Genomic DNA, 21,634 nt, shown 5'->3' on the forward strand with positions numbered 1-21,634 from the left:
GGGGAAGGCACGGCCTCACACCACATGGCCTGGCATGCAACACGGTGCAGCATGGCGTGGCACGGGACAACATGGCACGACATAGCAGGACTGGGCACGGCATGGCATGACAGGGCATGGCGCGACGTGGCGCGACATGACGCTGCAACGAGCCGCCCTCCCCCCCGCTTTTCCGTCGCTTCCCCTTTAAACGCGGCTCCCGCGCTGCGAGCCGCCGGCCGCTCCACCAATCAGCGAAGCCCACATCCTCGCAGGGGCCCGCCCCCCGCCCGGGGGGAGCCGGGAGGCACGTACCATTCCCCCGCTCTCCGCAGGGGGGGCGGTCGCGATGTCCCGGCCACGGCCGAGACGGCCACTGCCCGCCGCCGCCGCCCAGACCGCGCCTGCTCTGCAGCGCTGGTCTATCGCTGCGCGGCCCTCCCCGGCGGCACCGCCGGGGCCGGCTCCCTCCCACAGAAGGAGAGGTGCTGCCCGCTGCCGCCCCGCGGCGCGGTGGTGGTGCGCGCGGGGGCGGGGCGCTGGGCGGAAGCGGCCGCGGGGCCCTGGCTGAGGCGGCGAGTGGGAACATGGCGGCGCCGGGTGAGGCGCGGCGGGGGGGGGGGAAACTGGGGCCGCAGCCTGGGCGGGGGTGTCGCTAACGGCGTTGTCTCTGGCAGGCCCGCGGCTGTGCCTGGCGGCGGCCCTGCTGCTCCTGGCCGGCGCCCAGGCCCTGGCGCCCAGCCACCACCTCACCGGCCGCGACCTGGCGAGGCTGCGGGCGGCGCTGGAGCGGCCCTTCGCCGACCTGCAGGCCGCCTTCCACTCCATCGTGGGCCTCAGCAGCCTGGGCGCGCGGGTGGCCGACGAGAAGGTGAGTGCGGGGGGCGGCCGCCGGGTTTCGGCCCCCCCGAACCCTCCTCTTCGCTCTTGTTGCTCGGGGGCGGTTTTCCCGCGCCGCTCAGTCTGCGCGGTTCAGCACAGCCGCGCTGCTCTGTGCTAAGAGTTCGCGGGAGCAGCACAGCGCTGGAGGGTGAGAAATCGCGAAGGTTTCTCCAGCGTTTTCCTGGTCAGTTGTACTGCAGAGAAAACATAAGGTAAATACGCACGGTTTTCTTAATAGCAGAGCAAGTCCTTGATAGCCATGGTCAGTTTTCCATTTGAATTTTTCATTAGAGTAAAGCTGTGGCATCTTTGTCCTGGAAGAGGGTGCCACAGGCTGCCCCGTACTTAGCGCTTCTGAATGGTAATTTCAGGGTTCGTCCATCCTTAGCCTGTTGTCGTGTTAGCGCAGCTATCGATTTACTTTACTCTTTTAGTAAAACTATTTTTGCCTGTGGCATTATTTGCTTTGCTGTCCTATTAAATGGAGGTCTTCTTGCTTCTTTTAGTTGGCACAGCAAATGCAGCTAGATCACTTTGTTCTGTTGTTTCTGGCTGTAAAGTACTTTTTCTAACATGTAAGGCAGAAGCAAAGGCTTGTAGCATCAAAACGATGTTTGTTTTGCATCTGTAAGTGTTTCCATGTAAAACACTTTAGTTTTTTTCTCCTGCTGACCGATTTACTTGCGGGTACGTGCTTGCCTATATATTTAGCTTATAAACAGAAGTTTGTTTTTTCCTCAAAAATTAAATTAATTTAGCTATTCTGAAACCATTTGGTACAAGTCTCTTATGGACTCTTGTGCCTTCATGCTGCAAGTTCTTAACTGTGAGGTGTCTGAAGATGATGTGGTTTGCTGTGCTGCCCACCTTGTCTGGTGGGGTACTGGTCTTCTACAGACTAGTTGAGGAGCTGCTGCTTTATTTTGTTGATGTCAGTGTTGCTGGGTTTTATAATCGCTCCATGTTCTGGCAACAATAACACAGTATTTGCAGGTAAAGAGTTATTTTTGTTGCTGTTTCTTGAGCTTTGTGTTGAGACTGTATTTCTGGAAGTATATTTCTCCAAAGGGGATAAGACTGTTTAAAAAGTAGGGGTAGTAAAGATAATAGCTAGATATAATACATAAGTAAGTGCACTTCAGTAATCTTAGGTTAACTGTACCATTAAAATCCTAGCCTAGCCTATTCACCACGTAGCCAGAGACTAAAGATTTATCTGTGAAAATTCTTGCACAGTTTTGTAGTTAAAATGGAATTTTAATGATCCTTCTATCCTAGTAGTCAGTCAATAATAGGCTTGCTACAGGTCAATGAGCAGTCTTGCAGCTTGCCTTCATATTTGTAGCTGCTTGCTTCATTTTTCTGTTTGTACACTTTGAAATTCTATATTCTGTATCCATTAACGATTGCACGTGTGACATACAGTTGGGAAGCAAGCTCACTCACAGAAGAACCTGCTGTTCCTCTGACTGTTGTCTGTTAGAAGTGTTTTCCCTACAAAATATGCACCGAGCACTATTATTTTGGTAGGTCTTATAATTGTACTCGACTTGGATTCTGTCTGCAGTAGAGTCTACCTGAAAATAATTTATCTCTTTGAACAGGAACGGATTTGATTCTGTGCAGCACTTAGCGGAGTGGGATCTTGAGGTATCTAGGTTCTGCTATTTCACAAGTACTACTCTGGGTTTCTTTTGTCGTTTCAAGCGTACATAAAATAGTCTTAGAGCATCATTTAAATCTCCTTTCAGTGACTTAAGTCAAAACTATTGCCATCAGTTTGCTGCTTTCTTCACAGGCTGCTTGCAATTTCATCAAATCTAATGTAGACTCCAGCAGCGTTGATTCCCTTTTCTATGCTGCGCAGTCCATCCGGGTGCTGTCTGGATGTGAGGTGAGTACAGAACCCTAAACTCTGAAGACAAAACTTATCAAATAAACATTTATGCTTGGTCTTTGAACATAACTTCTACTTTTTCCTTCAGTTAGTGGGTTGTATTCTGTTGTGTCTTAGGTAAATAATTTAGGAAGTGTGTTTGGAGTACTGTATGCAAGGCAAAGTATTTTGGAAATTAACAGTCTCTTTTATACCACATATCCGTAAATGGCAAGTTTAGGCATGGTTACAAGAAATTTTTTGTATGTGTCTAAAAAGCATATTTAAAACCGTGCTGTATCTTGAGACATGCAATAGCTTCTGCTTCTCTGCATGTGCTGCCTCTGCCCTGAATAAGGCAGGGCTCTGGCAGAAAAGTTTTTATGTGCCCTTGCGTAACATCACGTGATTGAAACAAGAAAAGTATATAACTTAAATGTTTTCCTTTCTCTATTTCACATGTTACCACATGTACCTCCTTGCCTTCTACCGCAGCTCTGTGTCTTTTTTGTACCCGCTTCGTTCGGCTCTTTTGCATCCTTATGCGTGGTAATAGTAGCTCCTTCATACTTCACGCAGCTATACCTTCTCACAACAGTTACCCGTTTTCCTTCGGACACATAATTCTTCACTGATCTGGCTGGCAGGAAATCGATGGCTGTGAAGAACACTCTCCTTCACTCCCTTCCTTCCGCGGACACTCTTCAAGCGTTCAAGCAAAATGTACTTGTAAATTCAGAGCTGTGCAGTGTCTGGGGCAAAGCTAGCTTGTAGGTTAGGATGGTGACTGAGGAGCTTGGGATGTTTTGGTGTTCTCTTGATTAACATCAGTGGCTAAGAAAAAAGGAGCCAGCATAGTTTTAATAAATTCACAGAAGTTGCTTCTGTTAAAAGCTATTTGGCCGGATTAGAAACTGTTTGGGCATAAACCCTGTGTTAAAACACTACAATACAAGTGCAGTTCACTCTTGCTAAATAAAGGTGAGTTATCCAAGTCCCATTTTTCCTCACTACCGCTTGCTGCTGCACCATCCTGTGACGTCAGCTGAAGAGCAGGTACTATTTGTAGTAGGGTCCTAGGATAAAATTGAATCGTGGATTATCCTGCATAATTGAGTTGGCTGTAAGACTTTACAGGTTTAATCAATTAAACTAAAAGGTAATGAAAGATAAAGGACCTTTTCCCAACAGATAACGGTAGTTTTCCAGTCAAGTGTATTGCTCCAGGAAGAAATCGGTGGTGACTAGAAGAGTGTGTTTTTAAGTGCGACTCAAAGTGTTCCCTGTGTTCTTCCTCAGGTTACCATTTCAAATGAGACAAGGGAGTTGCTTCTTGGAGCGATCAGTGAGGATTCTTCAGTCACCCAGATCTTCCACGCTGTTGGGGCCCTGAGCGGCTTTGGCCTTCCTTTGGCATCTCAGGAAGCACTTAGTGCTCTTACTACTCGTCTTAGCAAAGAAGAAAACGTGCTGGCGTAAGTCTTTCAGACAGAAGCGCTTCACTGCCGCACGTCTCTCCTTTAGGCAGTTGCATTTTGGAGTGAAGGGTGTTCTAACACTTCACCATTTTTGTATTCTTGGTCTAGTGGATTAGGTGCTGTGTTTTCATTTGGCATATATGTCCAGTTCATTGCTGTCCCTCTGGGGAAGTGTGAAAATGTGCTTTGGAAATGAGCTGATAATATATTCAATTTAGTTCAAGAGTAATGGTCAGTAAAGAGAACGCATCCCAAATGAACCTCTGCTTTTAAAAAGATTCACAACAAATTTTTGTCTTAAAACCTAGCTGCAGTTCTTCATGACTTCTTAGAGTTGCAGTACAATTGATATGGTCTTCCCCAGCCCTGTTTGTAGGTTGGGTTACCTGTACTGCAAGGTGGAAGAAATATGCCAGTTAACAGAAGGAATCTTGGCATTTATCACGAAATACTGTTTGAGTAAATTTCTCTGTGAAAGGAGAGAACAGAACTCTCCTTAAGGGATAGGGAAGAAAAGGAAACTTTTAAAGACTTGCTTTCTTCACAGAAATCTGGCTGCCTGGAAGCCTCAGTAGCAAGTTCAAGGATCTATGCTATGCGCAGATCAGTGTGTGGTTTCTTCTCTACCTTTGAATCTGTGAGTTTGTTGCAGAACTGATGCAGCTGAACCTGCATTTTCTAAATGAATACTAAATTTCTATCAGATTCGTTGCCCTGAGTCAACTGGGAGAATGCAGTAACAGCTGTTTTACACTCCATTCAGAATAGAAACTGTAATTGCTTGATTTGAATGATGTTTGGCTTTTAAGGAAGGGAAATTGCACACTGTTTTTTGTTTTTCATTGTTTAAGAACCATCCAGGCTTTGGAGACGGCATCTTATTTGTCCCAGCAGGCAGATCTAAGTGGCATTGTTGAAGAGATAGAGGTAGGAACATCTTATTGCTCTCTAATTAGTCAAATTTTTTTTTTTTTTTTAGAGGTCTGTACTAAGTGATGTATTAACATGAAAAAGAAAAGCCAACCTACCTAATTCCTTTCCTGCATAATGTGGGTTGGTTTGGCTATTCTTTTCAAGCAGATATTTTTTTGTGGGCTGCTTTACCTGATGCACAGTGGACTGTGACATAGGAAGAAATGACTTATAAATATAATTCCAGTAAACGTGGATTTTTTTTCCCATATTTCTAAACTACTATTAGGAAATATCTAAGTGATCCCATAATCTTGATTAGATGCCTAACAGTAGAGCTAATCTCTGTGGGTCTGTGTGAATGCAGTTTAAGTTTAAATAACTTCCTGTCAGGATCTTGTTGCTCGCCTGGATGACCTGGGTGGAGTTTATCTGCAGTTTGAAGAAGGAATTGAGACTACTGCACTGTTTGTTGCTGCTGCCTATAAGCTGTCGGACCACGTGGGTACAGAGCCAGCGATGAAAGAGGTCTGTATCTGCATTTTCCTCCTCTACGCTCTGTAGGTCACCAAAAAGGATCTGCCTGGTCATTTCTCCTTTTCGTGATGTTTCGTGCATTTCATTTCACGCAGTGCAAGCAATCAGTATAACTTGGTAGAATTTGGCCCAGAACAATAGTGAGTACGCTGAATGAAAGCGGAAATGTCAGAGAGAATGTTGTTTAACAGAGTATGGGAGGAAATTCCACCTTCAAGATTCTCTCTTTGCAATGTTCTACGGAAGGAAATGGCAAGTAAGGCCTAGTTTTTCTTGTTTATTGAGACAGGCTGTTGAAAAAAGCCCTCATTTCAGAGTTATTCCACTATTTAGCACTTGCCTAACACTTTACAGCACTTGAAAGTGTTCTGCAAATGTTATTGGCCTGTCAGGAAATGCAGGCACGCTAGTTTGGGGTGTCACAAAAGGAGACAACATTACTACTGTGCTCCTTGAGCAGGAATACAGGCAAAAAATTTGTGGTCGTTATACTAAAATGAAAGACTATTTGGAAATTCCTTTAGAGCTAGATTAAGCTATAAATCATTACTGCAAGCTCTCCACTTAGCGTTTTTTTCAGTAACATGTTAACTGAGTGAGATGTACTCGTGATTGAAAGTGGCAGCTCCCTACAGTATGAGCCAAAGTGGCAGGGTTGAGACTGAAGCCAATGTAAGACAACTGAGTTTGTTCCTGGCTCCTTTCCATGTTGCTGCCAAATAGATGAAATGCAAAGTAATTTTTGTCATTTTTGAGGTGGTGATTCTGGTACACTGGCAGTTTGAATTGTGTGTTCAAATGATGTTTTAAAAAAAAAAAAGGCTCAATTAAAGGAAATTATGTAGTGTTGATTCAGAATTGTGCTGTCAGAAGTGCTATTGTTGGGGCTTTATGCCTTTATCTCTTGTGAATGGTGAGAATGCCTTTTTTTTTTTCCAGAAAGCCACAAAACTTTAAAAATAATTTAAATAATTTATTTAAAATAATAGCTCCCAGATTTTTCACAGTTTAAATCAGTGTTTCAGTTGCAAGGTCTGGATCGTTGCCATATACTCCATGCAAATGAAAAACACTGCAGGATTGGCACTGTGCAGGAGATCGGTATTATCTATCTGGATGCCTTCGTTAGGCATATGATGTACGTTGCTCATTAGTACAAGCATGAGGATGAAAATTTGAGATCTGGTAGATTTCACTTAAAAGTACTCTTCATGTACAAGTTACTAGATTGTATACCTATTGCTTTATTTGTGATTGTCCTTGATTACTGTTCTCATTTCTGATTATAATCTAGCACACAATCCTTTGTGTAGATCAAAGTGCAGGTAACACTTATCTATTCCTAGTTCCAGGAGAATTAATTGGCTTTGGCAGATCCTGGGGCTGGAGCTGGAGCTGGCTCTATGCTCCTAGTGGTACTGCTTTAAAGCTAATCCTCTTAGTTTAAGGATACTGCTGTGCCCAGGCGGATAAGCCTGCGTGGGCCTATACTGGGTACTTGCAGAGCCGTTAAGTTGCTTTGCATCACCTCTCTGTAGTCTTCCCTGTTTGGCAGGTAGCCAAGTCATTTTGCTTAGTCCTTTCCCACTGTATGAAGACAACTGCATGGCTTCGGGAGCCAAGCTGTCTTTGTGCAGCTGCGTGTAGTCAGGGTAGTTAAGAGCCAACTGCCTCTCCCATTCTTAAGCATGTTGTTTGAAGAGGTAGATACAAATTCTATTTTTGCAAGTTGTCAGCCCAATTACAGTGATTGTAGTTCGAGTCTCCCAGCCAAGAGTAAGAATGCTGATGTGACATTCCAAAAGTAGCTAATTCTGGGTTACCTCATAACTTGAGTTATTTTTAAAGCGAATGTAAAATTAAATGGTTTTTAAGAATGATGGATATGTTTGTATTAAATAGCTTTGTACTAAATCAGTTTGTAACGATGAGGGAAGCTGGTAGTGCTAATACGCAATTTATTTTTCTTCTTTCAGGATCAAATTATCCAGTTGATGAATGCAATTTTTAGCAAGAAGAATTTTGAGACACTCTCAGAGGCCTTCAGTGTTGCTTATGCTGCAGGTTCTTTATCCCGGAACCGCTACCACTTGCCTGTCATTATTGTCCCTGATGGGCCTGCAGCTGTGTCTCACCATCAGCCAGTACTCAGGGTGAGTTCTGAGACCCAAATCTTAACTCATCTCGTGGTGGAATCTTTAGTGTTACAAGTCTGGGCTGACTGAATGGGTAGGGTGATGTCTTTCACTTTTAGTTCCAGGACTTGGGTTCCAGGAGATCTGGGAATTTAGTGCTTTCATGAAATGAGTGTTAGGAATATTGCTTACCAGCAGCTTAACAAACACTACCTTAGAAAGGTGCTATGTAGAGGACGGCTTTGTTGATCAGAAACTTTAGCTTTCCCAGCTGTGTTAAGAAGAACCTGATGGATCTGGGATGCTGGGCAGGGAAAAAAATCTATGGGTATAATGTGGAAGGAAGAGCTCTTTCTGAAAGCGAGTAGCCTTGTGCGCTCCTACGTTCATCCTGGGACAACAGGTTTCGCAGAAATTTTTGTTTTGTTGTTGTAGCTACAAGTGACGGACGTGATGTCGCAGCCACTCACTCAAGCTTTTGTGAAGCTGGACTATGCCAAGTCTGCGTCTACCAAAGCCACTGTCCTTCAACAGACAGCATTTACTCTGTCAGGGTAAGAAAGTAATCTTATTTCTACAGTTTGTATGGCAAAAGGATTCTGTTTAAACGGTGTTGAACTGCTGCTTTTTCCATTTGTGTACTCTTCCACCAGAGAAATGCTTGCGTGATGGAAAACTCAAAATGCTGTAGTTGTGTTTTGTTGGTTACAAGTGACTGAGCGTGTTTGGTAGTGATGCTGAGTTTTTGTTACGTGGCTTTCTTCTTGACTGGGGAACTGCAAAATTCTTTTGATTTTAGGGGAACTTTGGGGGGGGGGGGAATTCCTGCACTTACACAGCACAAAACTAACGTTACTTTTTCTTTTTTGTTTTTTATTTAATCTAGCGTATTTGGAAATGTCTTGGTAACAAGATGTTACCTGTTTGTCAGACTGCTCTGTTTTTGTCCCAGGGGATACTTAACACGTTGTCTTTTTCTGTCACAGAGACATCTTTGAGCTGAACTTCATGAATGTCAAACCTGCAAGTGGATATTATGATTTCTCCATCACTGTTGATGGAGATAAACGATTTATTGCTAACAAAGTTGAGGTGAGCATGTCTCTTGATGGTTTTCTATTTATGTGCCTATTCAGTGAAACGGGTTTTTTTATACCCTCTAAGGATATTGCCACTTTTATTGCATTTTTATCACATATTTTTCTGTAATACATTGGATTTTGACTCAGGATTATGGCCAGTTACCGGACTCGTATCTCAAAAGAGATTTGTGCAAGTTTCAGACCGGACTTATCATTTAATAAGATATTTGCTGATTTGATAGCATATGAACAAAGGCTAACAGTGGCAGTGTTTATGTGGCAGTCCCTATTTTGGAGTAGCTGTGCAAAAACAATTACTGAGAAGGTTAGTTCTGTAGAGCATTCAGAATTTGAGTCTGTAAGTCTCAAAGCTTGGCTAGCAGGTGTCTTGTGATTCCTTGCTATATGGAAGCTAAGCATTTGTTTGTATAGGGCCTACAGCCCTAAAAGAGGGGCAAGGGTGTCTTTTCTGGCATCTCCTAACTGGGTAGATGTTGACGTTTTCCTAGTAGAGAAACAGTAAAGCTGCAAATAAAATTAAGTTATCATTTCATACGTGTATAGCCTTTTTTTGGGTGACAAAAGCTATTCCTCTGACCTCTCAATAATATTGGTCTTATATATGCACTCAGAGTTTTACTTTTCCCCCAAAGGTTGTTACAGTGAGAAGGATGTGACCTCTGTGGTTGTTTGTATAGGCACCCCAGTGTCAACAACGGAGGATGCTCTCCTCCAGTTATGTTTATTCCCAAGATTAATTTTTGCCCTCAGCCATCTGTTTAAGGAGAAGATTAGCTCTTGAAATCTTGCAACATTGTCAGCTTGGTGTGGAAGAGGCACTTATTTACAATTGCTGACCTTTAACTTGTGTCAAATTGACGTTGCCATTGTAGTAGTAATGGCACTCAAGAGTGTCAAAAGGGGACTGATTGATCCTGCTTAAGCTTGCTGCTGGCATATAGAGGTTCCAGTAGGAATGCATTAATGCAGGGGTGGCTTTATGTGAGCTGCTTCTAATAAGACCCATTGTTATGGGGGAGGACTGCTGGAGGGACTATTTTTTTTTTTTCCCCCTTACCGTTATTAGTATTAATTGTCCTTAATGCACCATCGTTTTTGACAGTAATGAGCTAAACCAGTGGGTTATTACTCTAGGCAGAGACTGCATTTCCTGGCATTAAAATATTTGAGAGATGTTTGTGTACTGTTCAGTTGGAGCGGCTGTGCGCAGCAGCTCTGAGTTACCTTCGCTTACGTTTTTTTAAGTGATTGTTTCATTATCAGTCTTTCTTTGCTCCCATCTCGAAACCAAAATAAGTTTTTACTGAAGTCATCTTGACTAGGACCTAGTAGCTTGTGATTATTTCAGAGGTAACCTCTATCTTGAATTATATTTTTACATCTCAGTTGTGAAGGAACTGTTAAGATTATTGGGGTTGAAGTCTGACCTGGGTGACTTGTTTTATGTTTGTTTATTCTTCCTACAGGTTTTATGTGAATTATTTTTCAGGGTGATTAGGCGGGCCTAATTCACATGAGGAAACCTGTAATAACAAGTGATATAAGGAAAACTGTCTTGGCAATGAAACAAACTTTAATTCTCCAGGGGAGCGCTTATCAGCTGTGGGAACAAATGTGCTAATTAAAAACTATACCCTGCAGTAACTGCCTATTTTTGAGAGAAGGACTGAAATCAATCAAACCAGCCAAGGTTTACTGTCTAGACTGTCTGTTTGGGGCTGCGGAGAGGGCAGGAAGTCGTTTCTTTGCTCCGGCTTTATGCAGCACTTAGCACAAAGGAGTTGTGATAAATAGCAGAGCCTTACTGGCTACCATGTACTAAATGATAAATACTGTTCCTCTGTGAAGGAAAGCGTGCTAAAACAAAGTACAGATCTGCAGGAATGGTAATAAAATCCACAGAAACCTGTTAGTCCTTTAGGAGTCCACAGAGGCATAACTGGTTGCTGTTAAGTGACTTTTCTCATCTCCAATTGCTATCCAATAAGCAGGAGTGCATATGCTTGTACAGTTTAAGTGTTATCATATTTAATAGCTAGTTTCTGCTTTTTTAAACAGAAAACTAGTGAGATCTGGATAATTGGACTGTTCCATAAAAACAATTCTCGAAAGAACAGTTAACTCCAGCGTGACTGAGAAGTTGGTCTCTTCAGACTTGGCCGCTTGTGCAGGGCGGAAGGGGATGGCTAGGGTTAGTGACTGACACAGGAGTTTTTGGCAAAAAGTAAACTGTGGATCGTTCTGTTGAGATTAGGTTCGGTCTTTGGCGTAGCGTAAGATTGTGTTTGGGGAAGGGGACAGAAGAACTAGGAGACTCTGAGGTGACCGTAACTGTAATTAGTCTATGCAGGAGTTGAATGCTCTGAGTAATTTCCTATTGTGCTTGGTTGCAGTTGAAAGTAAAAGTTTCCACAGAAGTTGGGATTACAAACGTAGATCTTTCTACCGTGGATAAAGATCAGAGCATTGCACCAAAAACAACCAGGTAAAATGATGCAGTGTGCGTGATACTTTTAAGGGGCAACTGTGACTCTAGGTGCAAGTCTTTTGACCTTTACCTGCTTCAGCTTATCCAGAGGACTTTTGTATTGGAATATACTGGGAGAGGTGGTTTGTTTTGATTCATGGTTTTCTTTAATTTTGACATATCTCCTGACAGAAGCCAGGCAACCAGAGTCTTCTGTTCCTTTGGCACCACTCAGTAGCGAATGCAAGTTAAAATAATTGCTTTAATTTTTCTAATATTATCAGGCTTTGATAGAGACTCTAAAGCTACAGGTATGCTGCGTTGAGAGGGTGTGACTGTGCCATTGCTAGATGTACTTGAACGTAATTTAGTTTTGTTTGAGGGAGGAGTGTTGTTTAACTGACACCAGTTAAAATATAATGCATGGAGTTCAGAGCTGCACAGCTTCACTGAGTCCCCTCTGTGTGTATTAAGATAGCCAAGGCTCTACTGCAGCATTCAAAGGCATGGTGGCAGCACAGCAAGAAAAACAAACACAACTTCAGCACAGGAAGGCTAAGTGAAACATGGGATGTACTGTTAGTAAAACCTTGTTTTTTGGGGTTCCTTTGGACCTTATGATAAACTAATGTTTTGCTTGAAAATGGGCCATACCAATAGCTCACAAAAATCTTACTAAAGAATTGCTTTAATTTATTTCCTTTAAACGTAGGGTGGAACAGAAAGACATGTTAGCTTACCTAACTGTTTGATAAAATAGATCATCTTTGTTGAATAAACTGAAGTACTGCTAGTCAGGTTTCCATGCTTCGGTTTCTCTAACATCAGGCCTTCTACTGGAAGATCACCTCAATTCTGTTTGTTTTTTCTCCCATAGGGTAGCTTATCCAGCCAAAGCCAAGGGCTCATTCACTGCTGACAGCCATCAGAATTTTGCTTTGTCCTTCCAGCTGATAGATGTGAACAGTGGAGCTGAACTCATCCCTCACCAGGTTAGGACAGATTCTTGTCATTCCTATGTCACCTAGATGTTCCATCATGAAGATCTAAGGTGACAGTTGCTCTTGAAAAGATTTCATAGGTTTGGAAAAGCCTTATGTTTCTGAAACGGACTGTGAAAGAGCATCAGTCTTGGTAAGAGGGGAGTAATTTCAGTTCACCTGTGCTTGCTGTGTTAAATGAAGTCTCTCTTAGCTCTGCTACTGCATCTTATTTAGATCAACCAAATGGCTGTAAATACTCTGCACTGCAAAAGTGCATTTCTGATTTTTTTGCATATGGGCTTTTCCCTGAAGTACTCCTTGAATGTAGGCTTTTTTTTTTTCAATTTTTTTGAATATAAAATAGGGGGTAGAAATACCTACACGCAGCCTGGTGCGTGCTGTTGCACAGATCCTCTCAGGTAACGCTCAGTATAGTCACGTACCCTAAGTGGATTTCTGGCCACTGCTGGTCCTGTGTTAATGTAGTTTCCTGAAGAGGCATTGCACTTCACTGATTGTAATAGGCACCTAGACATCTGGGCTCCAGTTCGTATTCCTACTTTCTTACTGTTCTGTTTTTTAATTTGGGGCAAACCTTTTGCTTCCCTGGTGTTTGTAAGAAGTACTTTGAGATCCTCCAGGAACGTTACAGTCTTTTTTTTTTTTTTTTTTTTTTTCTCTCCTCTCCAGACTTTTGTCCGGCTTCACAACCAAAAGACTGGCCAAGAGGTAGTGTTTGTTGCAGAACCAGATAGCAAGAACGTATACAAGTTTGAACTGGACACTTCTGAGCGAAAGACCGAGTTTGACTCTGCCTCTGGTACCTATACTCTTTACCTGATCATTGGAGATGCTACTCTGGAAAATCCAATCCTGTGGAATGTGGTATGTAGCTGGATGTGTGGTGATGCAGTTTTGAGGTTACTGACAGTCTAGCAGGAGGGTATTGTACATGTATTTTCTCTGATTAGAAGAAACTTGCTTTTAAAATCTGGTAACTTTTTCTTAGTCTTCTTTAAAAATCATGTCAACCATAGATTGACAAATCAGCAAATATGCCACAGTGATGTGATAGGTTTTGTAAAACTTTCTCTCGATATATTAAGGTCAAACTTCATGAAGCTGCATAAATTCATTTCAGGCTGATGTTGTTATCAAATTTCCAGAAGAGGATGCTCCATCCACAGTCCAGTCCAAGAACCTCTTTGTTCCCAAACCTGAAATCCAGGTACGGTCCAAAAAAGACCCGGGGGAGAAAAAAAAAAAACATCATGATGTGGGGGGAAAGGGGGCTGGTCCTACTCTTGTTTATCTGATCATATCAGAAATTTATTAAGACGAGAACGAGAAAGTCATCTCTTATAACAACACTAGTAGTGTGCAACTAGTGGAATTAAAGGAAAACCAGGGATACTGTTTAATGGAAAGAAATTCCTTGCAGTGCAGAACATGATTAAATAGGCTGTGTCCTCTACCTGTGAGAGAGCAATTGGTGTCAATAAGAAGATTCAAACGTGAAAATATGACTAGGCAAGCACCAAGGAAAGCCCTCTACTTCTGAAGACTTTTCTTGCTCCTTTCTGGCCATTTAATCATCTGAGCTGATGACAAGCTAACAAGTGCTTCTCTGAGTGCAAGGAAAAGTTAACTGAGCCAGAGATAAATGTGCACACATTGGAATAGGCAATAACTTTAAAAATCAGCCTTTGCCTGAAAGGGATGTGTCTGAGAGTGTCTGGAAACAGCATGAGTGTCATGGAGGGTCTGAGAACAGCGTGGGGACTGCAGCTGGTCCTCTGTGGAGCTAAAAAGCTGCTCCGTTGAGGTGTTCCTACTTAAAAGTTGGGACTTTTTTGTTTGCAGCACCTGTTCAGGGAACCTGAGAAGAGGCCTCCTACTGTGGTATCTAACACGTTCACAGCACTGATTCTCTCCCCCTTGCTTTTGCTGCTCATTCTGGTGAGTGAACTGGGCCGCAGAGGAAGAAAATGTTTTCCATCCAGTCCAAAATCATTTAGGAGATTGACCAGCCAAGCTGGTCATTAAAACTCTGGATTAATCGTAATTAGCACAGCACTGTTGCAGTCATACTTAAGAAAGAACTACTCTGGAAAGGAGATGCTCTAGGCATTTCAGTACTGGTTCTTGAGGAGTCATTGTCAGTGCAGAGTGTTGGATTGGTTTTGTTTCTGAACTGTTTTGAGTTGATTGTCAAAACAGGAAAAAACAATGCTACCAAGTTGAAGTTAGTGAAGTGAGTTTCTCCAGCGTGGTTCCGCTAGCGATCACTGAATAACAGGCAGACAAGGTTATAACTAATACCAGACTTTTCTGGGAGAAAATTAGTGATTCTGCCTTGCACTTGGAATCCAATAACGTGGATTTTGTGTTGGGTATATTCATCAAACAGATTTCAGTTAATGGACTTAGTTGGTATTTGCATATCTGTAGTTGAAACATCTAACACTAGCTCACTGTATTACCAGATCAACCATTTTGAACTTTGTGATATAAAATTTCAACTAGTGCAGTTAAATTAAACCTCATTTGGAGGATCATTCCTTAGAACTGATCATTCCTTAAAACCCTTGCTTGGCTTTGCTATCTCCACTGAAGCTTAGCATTCAGATAGTTGTGCCCTTGAAGTAGTGATCTTTGAAGTTCACGATAGACATGTTGGTGACTCTGAATGAGAAACCTCATTATGCTGTTTCTGTTTTCCATCCTTCATGTCTTTCTCTCCTGCACTCTGAAAGCTGAAATTGTTTTTATGAGCAAACATCCTGTATCTATAGCTGGCCTTTTACTGATTCGAAAATGGGAACCTTACCTTTCTATCTCTTTTTTTTTTTTAATTGAAATTAATTTTGCTGGATAGAAATGGCCAAGTTTGTTTTTTTTTTTTTTAATGTAGGTTTGGGGCGTATGTTTGCTTAAAGGTGGTTTTATCCTGATACCATTCCAGTCATGTCTAAGAAGGAGAATTGAGGAACTGTCTTTTTGGAGTCAGAAGCAGCTAGGAACAATTTCTACTGAAGGAGCTTACAGGGCTGTTTTAGGATTCGGTAGTAGTTTTTCCCCCTGTATTGAAAACAAGTTTGTTTATAGAGAAGACACTGTACTCATTGAAGAACTTTAGCACCTTTCAAGGCAATCTGCTTTAAGTTTGAAATAAAAGTTTATGTTTATAAGGCCATTGTTACTCAGGTTTTATTTCTTCTCCTTTCAGTGGATAAAGATTGGTGCCAACATCTCCAACTTCAGCTTTGCCCCCAGCACCATTGTTTTTCACATAGGACATGCTGGTAAGTGTCAGAGGCTTTCTGCTTTGTTTGGCCATCTCACCTGAAAGTTACAGATGAGAGTCCTGGTGGAAAATGGGCTTGCAGGCTATTAACTGTAATGACATAATAGCATAACATTTGTTCGCTTGTTTTCAACTGCCTTCCTGCTTTTCATGAGCGTTAATACGGCACTAAACCTATTTTGGCCATCAGCTTATAACAGCAGTTATCTGGACTTCTCTCACACACCACTCGTCTGTACTTAATAGAACTCTTTATTTCCATAGGTCACACTTTCGTTATTGCACGTTTACCCTTTGTAGGCAGGAGACTTCTGGGGTGATTGAGACCTGTAGGTTCACTGTTCACCATCTACCTTTTTTTCTTTAAGGCTCTTCCTGTTACCATCTAAGTTCTTTGGCCAGGCCAGATTTCATCAGTTTTGTTGCTCTCTTGGTTACACAGTTATTTACTGTCTTGGTAGAATTTCAAAAATATAGCAAGTTAGGAAAATACCAGATCTACTCTGTTTCCCAGCTGACAGTATGTTACTCAACCCAAGCCCGTTTCCTTGGAAGCTTTATAAAAAGCTCTACGTTCCTGGAAATATGCAAAGGTTAATACATCCCCTGTTGAAATCCAGAAGATCTGCCTCCTTTTAGCAGCCTGAAACCTTTGTCATATGTCCATGGTTATTTCAGAAGGGGGCTACTTGTAAGCCATCTGTATCGCGTTTTTCTCCATTATGTAGACCCAGACGCCTTCTTCCCCTAACAATAATATATAGTCTTTGGATCTGCCGATCAGAGCTTCAGAGACGATTTAGAAACCTAATACTTACGCCTGGCAGTTCAACGTAAAAATTCTTCTGGGAATAACTAGTAGTCTTTCCTTTAAGCACAACTTCTGCCATGAGCTCTGTCTTTTTTCGCAGCAATGTTGGGACTCATGTATGTCTACTGGACTCAGCTCAACATGTTCCAGACTCTGAAGTACTTGGCCATTCTGGGTGGTGTCACGTTCCTGGCAGGCAACAGGATGCTGGCCCAGAAAGCAGTAAAACGGTAAGCCAGCAATGGATGCATTGGTGGGAGCTGCTCTTAAAATCTGTGGGGAGGAGGAAATCGCATGGACGCTATCTTAAGTCAGTAACTGACTCAGTGATGAACACTGCTCTTGGTTCTTGGATGTTGTTGTGTGTGGCAATGGGTTACTCTGTCCCATTTTCATGCCTGTCTTCAGATGAGGTGCTAGAACTGAGTAGGAAAATGAGGTGCTGTCACTGAAACGTAGCTTGTTCTGTTCCTTCAGAGAGAATGGTCTACATGGCCACTTGCTGAAGTGATCAAGCAAACAAAGCAATGAGGGGGAGCGTGTGCACACTGACATGTGGAAATCTGCATTTGGCAAGATGTATTCCCTGACAAGATTATTTTACTACATGGTATATTGAGCATTAAGCTTTTGTAGTACTGTTAGATAATGAAAGCTGCTATAAATGTGGAAGAGGCCCAACTTTTCTGCAGCTAATTTGGGGAGGGTTTACTGCTTTCTTCGATTAGCTGCTGGGGGATTATAGAGGAAAGCAAAGCAGATGCTTATTGGGAATATACAGCAGCAGAAGACACGGGGCAACAGACACAATCAGCAACAGGGAAAATTCTGACAAGTATTAGTGAGGGGAGGATTCACTGAAGGTGATCAAACGTTGCAACAAGCTGCTCAGAGAGGTTTCGAAATCTTATCCTTGGAGTTAACTCAGAACTTGCCTGGCTATGGCCCTGTGCAACCTGCTCTGACTTCAGACTTGGCCCTGTTTTGAGCTGGGGGTTGGACCAGATGATCTCTGCTGGACCCTTCCAACTTAAACTGTTGTACAGTTCTGTAACAAATGTGTTGAAGTATCTCCTTCAAGCAGTGAAAAACAAGCCAGTTCTGAGAAAGCTTCCTCTAAACCTAGAACCTGCATAGTCAGGCCAGCCTGGCTCTGTTCCTAGACAAGGCAATCCTGCTGAGACAGGGCTCTCAAACCTGGCTGTGGTGCTGCTTCTGGGTCCTGTGCTAGTATAGCTTTGCTGCACTGCATTGTACTGTGTGCACCAGCATGGGTACTTCCGATGTGGCACAGCACTGCATTGCACACTTTGGACGTGCTCTTTTCATAGACTTAGATGTTGTCTTTACTTTCTGTACTGGGATGGGATTGATTCTTTACATTTGTGTCCTGTGCCATGCAGTGTCTCATGAACATACTATGGCTTAGCCAGCTTGCAGGCTGTTCCCTCACCTAAGCTCCCAATATAACGCGTTAATCAGAGGTCAGACGGTTCCCTTTCTTTCACTTCTGCCACATAGAGTTTCCACGTAAGCATCTCTAAGCGTGTGATTTAAGCTTTAACCTTTTTCTACTGATGTAGAGTTTGGCTTTGGAGTTGGCCTCGTGACCTGCTTTGACATCAAACCTGTGCTTTTGTATTGCTTCCTCTTTTTGAGCCATTATGACAAATTTGTCCTTGTGCACGTATCTGTATAAATATTCTCAGATTCTCACTTTTTTGATTACACTATATTAATACTGGCCATGAGCTGTAAGAACCAACAAAGCAGTAGAATTTTCAGGGATTTCACATTGATTTTTTTGCCTTTAAAAACGGAGGGTACTTGCCTGACTGTAGTAGCAAAGACTGTTATAGTAATCGAGCCTTCCCTTACTGTCCTTTCTCAGTCTTGCTCTCTTCGAATGTCTAGCCTTCCCCATTGTGGCGTTTTCTTTTTGTTAGCATAAGGATTCCTACTGGGGCTATGCTGTGCCTTTTAATAATGTTTCATTCGTTATTTTGAAGAGTAATAATATTAATAATGATTTAATTTTAAACAGATTTCCTAGTATACAGATTTGGGGGGGAAAATACACTGAAGCTTTTTTCTAAATGTCTTAGCTCAACCAGGGCTTCTGTTAGCACATAAATGTGGATGGCTGGTTCTTATTTCAAAATGCTGCAGTCTGTATGCTTTTTCACTGTAAACGACATGAAGGAGCTGTAACTGCAAATTTGAAAGTAAAACTTCTACCTTAGGCTAAAGTTAAACCCTTTGTACGTGACTTTAAAGTTCCTAAAAGACATCTTTTCTCTTAGCGTGCTGCTAGTTTGTCTCAGATGTTGAAGTGCAGTAATAATTAACTAAATTGCACTTCTGGGTGAGGCTGTCATTCTACTTTGGAGAATACTGTCGGGGTGGGAGTAGGACTATATGTAAACCATGCTTTTACAGAAGTTACCAGAAGGCCTGGTTTTGCTTTTTTTTGCATTTCTGTCACTGGCTCTGGTTCCTGGAGCAGGGCTGCTTTCTTCCTTCTTATCTTCTCTGAACCTTTCTCCCTCTCTCCTTTTGGCAGGATCGCTGCAGAGCAGAGCAGTAGGTTGGCAAAATATAGAACGCTGCGGTAAAAGGGGGTTTTGCTAGTGACCAGCTCTTCTAGAAGTAAGGGCCTTTTTTTGGAATTTGCCTTCCTTGGGGCATGCTGGCTGTTTCATTTCACTTCCGTCCCTCGCTCTCGGACAAAAAGACACCTTAGCTGAAGCTGCTTTTTTTAATCCAGCTTGGCTTATTTGGCCTTAAATCAGACTGTGAGTGACCTTGGTTACCACTGGGTTTGTATATTGGCAGTAGGTGTCCCCTGAAACTAAATCGCCTTCATGCGATTCCTGAATCCTCTGAGTCTGTATGGTAATAGGTGCAGGTGTGCAAATGTGGATACATTGTCTTGTGCACCAGGCAGCTATCAGGTGATGAAATAAACCTAGATTAAGCATTATTGCTCCTGTAAATAAATTATTAGTGATATCAGCTAGAGGAGAGCATGATGAAAATGGTCATTTGGGCTGTTCCCATCCAGCTGTTGGTACTCCCTCTCCCCCTCTGCAGGATTCTGGTTATTCAGCTCCCAGGCACTCTCGCTGCTGGTAGGGCTGAATTATGTACTTGCGTGAGGGTGATGAGAGCTGTGTGTGCAGCAGAAGCCAGGTCAGCACCACCTTATTCAGTTGAGAACACGACCTGATCCTGGATTCATCTGCCTACTAAGTTAAACTGGGCATAATGGCTCAGTCAGTGGCAGCAGTAGCCAGTCCCTTTTGATCAAACACAATCATCTGATATATTTGCATCATTTTACCAGTATTAAACCCTTCGGGTTTTTTTTTTTGGGGGGGGGGGGGCGGGGGGCGGGGGGGCAGGTAAGGTCCCAGGCTGAAATGCCCGCAGTGGCATAGGAGGCAAGATTGCCTGCCACTCCACATGTGGTCCATTTCTGAACGTGTGCATGACTTCAGTCTCGCTCAGGGTGCTGCTCTCTTCCTTCCCGCATTATAAAAGTATCTGGCACAATTCCTTTGATGGGACTGAAGTCACTGCAGACTGTGCTGTGCTGGAACATCTTGTGAGCGTCTGCTTTCTCTCGTGTTAATAGCCAGGGTTCAGGTCCACACACACACAGTGCGTTGAATGGAGCTCAGTTTTGTGATGCAAAACAAAAACAGAGGCTACATGGCTGCCTCTTGAAACTGCATGCACTGGTATAAATTCCTGTCTGCAGATCAGATAGCATGGAAGAGGGTTTCATGAAAATTATTACCTTTGGAGAATTTGGTCTCATGCTCCATTAGGAAGCACCCTGTTAGCGTCTCTCTTTTTCCTGGAGTGTTTTGGGGTATTTGAACACAGAAAAAGCCATGACGCAAGTAACTAGAGAAGAACCAAGGGTGACTGTTGCTTGTTCCAGTGATGAATGTTGACTCTATCCCTGGTGTGTTTGCTGGATAGGCAGGGAGTGCTGTCCTGGTCTCTGTGCTTCTCCTTTTACCACAGCTTTGAGTTTGAGAGAGAGTGACGGGTTTGGGGGTTCTCTTACTGTGCAAGGAAATGCTTTTTTGCTTGGAAAAGTTAATTTTTTTTGGTTTCTCTTTCCAGAACACGCTAGTACCAGAAGAATGGGGGAAACAAAATGTCTTCGGAACAGAGGTGAATAAATAAGTGAAAGACCAAAAGAAGGAAGGCAGAAGCCGATTTTTTTATATATATAAAGTGAAGAGGGTTCCAGTTATACTTTTTTTTTTAAATCTTATTTTCCACAATTGTGTTTAATGCTGCTTGAGTGCTTTTTGTGTGAATCCAGCAAGTTCCTTCTCCCATGAGTCCCTTCCCCTTTTTCCAGGACGTTTCAGTTTCCTTTAAGGAGGGGGAAAAAAAAAAAAGGAAAAAAATAAAATAATTCTGCCTTTCCCTAGGTACCCTCTCTTCCTCCTAAATACTTTGTGAATAAAGAGGAAAGAATGGTTCTGAGTTCTGTTTCTGGCTGTCTCCAAGGCTCTGATTTGAAGTTGAGTTTGTATGAGAGTAAAAAGAGCTTTTTTTCCCTGGTGGGTAACTTTACTGTATTAGACTTTGCTGCGTGAAGCTTCCTTTCACACAGAATCTCACAGAATCGTTTAGGTTGGAAGGCACCTCTGGAGATCGTCTGGTCCAACCTCCCTGCTCAAGCAGGCTCACCTAGAGCATATTGCGCAGGATCACATCCAGACGGGTTTTGAATATCTCCAGCGAAGGAAACTCCACTACCTCACTGTGAGGGTGACTGAGCATTGGAACAGGTTGCCCAGAGAAGAATTTTTTTTCTCAGGTTGAGAGGGAACTTCCTGTGGTTCGGTTTCTGCCCATTGCCTCTTGTCCTGTTGCTGGGCACCACGGAGAAGAGGCTGGCCTCATCCTCTTGACACTCCCCCTTCAGATACTTGTACACATTTATGAGATCACCTCTCAATCTTCTCTTCTCCAGGCTGAACAGGCCCAGCTCTTGCAGTCTTTCTTCCTAGGAGAGGTGCTCCAGCCCTCTAATCATCTTGGTAGCCCTCCGCTGGACTCTCTCCAGGAGTACCATGTCTCTCTTGTACTGGGGAGCCCAGAACTGGACACAGTACTCCAGGTGAGGCCTCACCAG

The 21,634-nt window shown here is 42.9% G+C and overlaps 1 protein-coding gene across 2 annotated transcripts; it reads left to right on the forward strand.

Moving 5' to 3' along the window:
* Positions 1-473: 473 nt before the first annotated feature.
* On the forward strand, positions 474-20,979 carry RPN2 (ribophorin II). 2 transcript variants are annotated; one of them, XM_068912845.1, is made up of 18 exons: positions 474-579; positions 657-850; positions 2,660-2,755; positions 4,037-4,212; positions 5,067-5,142; positions 5,521-5,655; positions 7,641-7,817; positions 8,235-8,353; positions 8,786-8,891; positions 11,296-11,387; positions 12,247-12,361; positions 13,043-13,237; positions 13,494-13,580; positions 14,216-14,311; positions 15,582-15,657; positions 16,571-16,700; positions 19,034-19,119; positions 20,608-20,979. In XM_068912845.1, exons 1-17 carry the CDS (start codon positions 567-569, stop codon positions 19,083-19,085), a joined length of 1,935 nt encoding a protein of 644 aa, XP_068768946.1. In that variant the 5' UTR covers positions 474-566; the 3' UTR covers positions 19,086-19,119; positions 20,608-20,979. The 2 variants fall into 2 exon arrangements, with proteins under 2 accessions (XP_068768946.1, XP_068768947.1); XM_068912846.1 differs by lacking the exon at positions 19,034-19,119.
* The last annotated feature ends 655 nt before the right edge of the window (positions 20,980-21,634 follow it).

Source organism: Struthio camelus, chromosome 18 (genome assembly GCF_040807025.1).
Source record: "Struthio camelus isolate bStrCam1 chromosome 18, bStrCam1.hap1, whole genome shotgun sequence".
Lineage (NCBI taxonomy): Eukaryota > Metazoa > Chordata > Aves > Struthioniformes > Struthionidae > Struthio > Struthio camelus.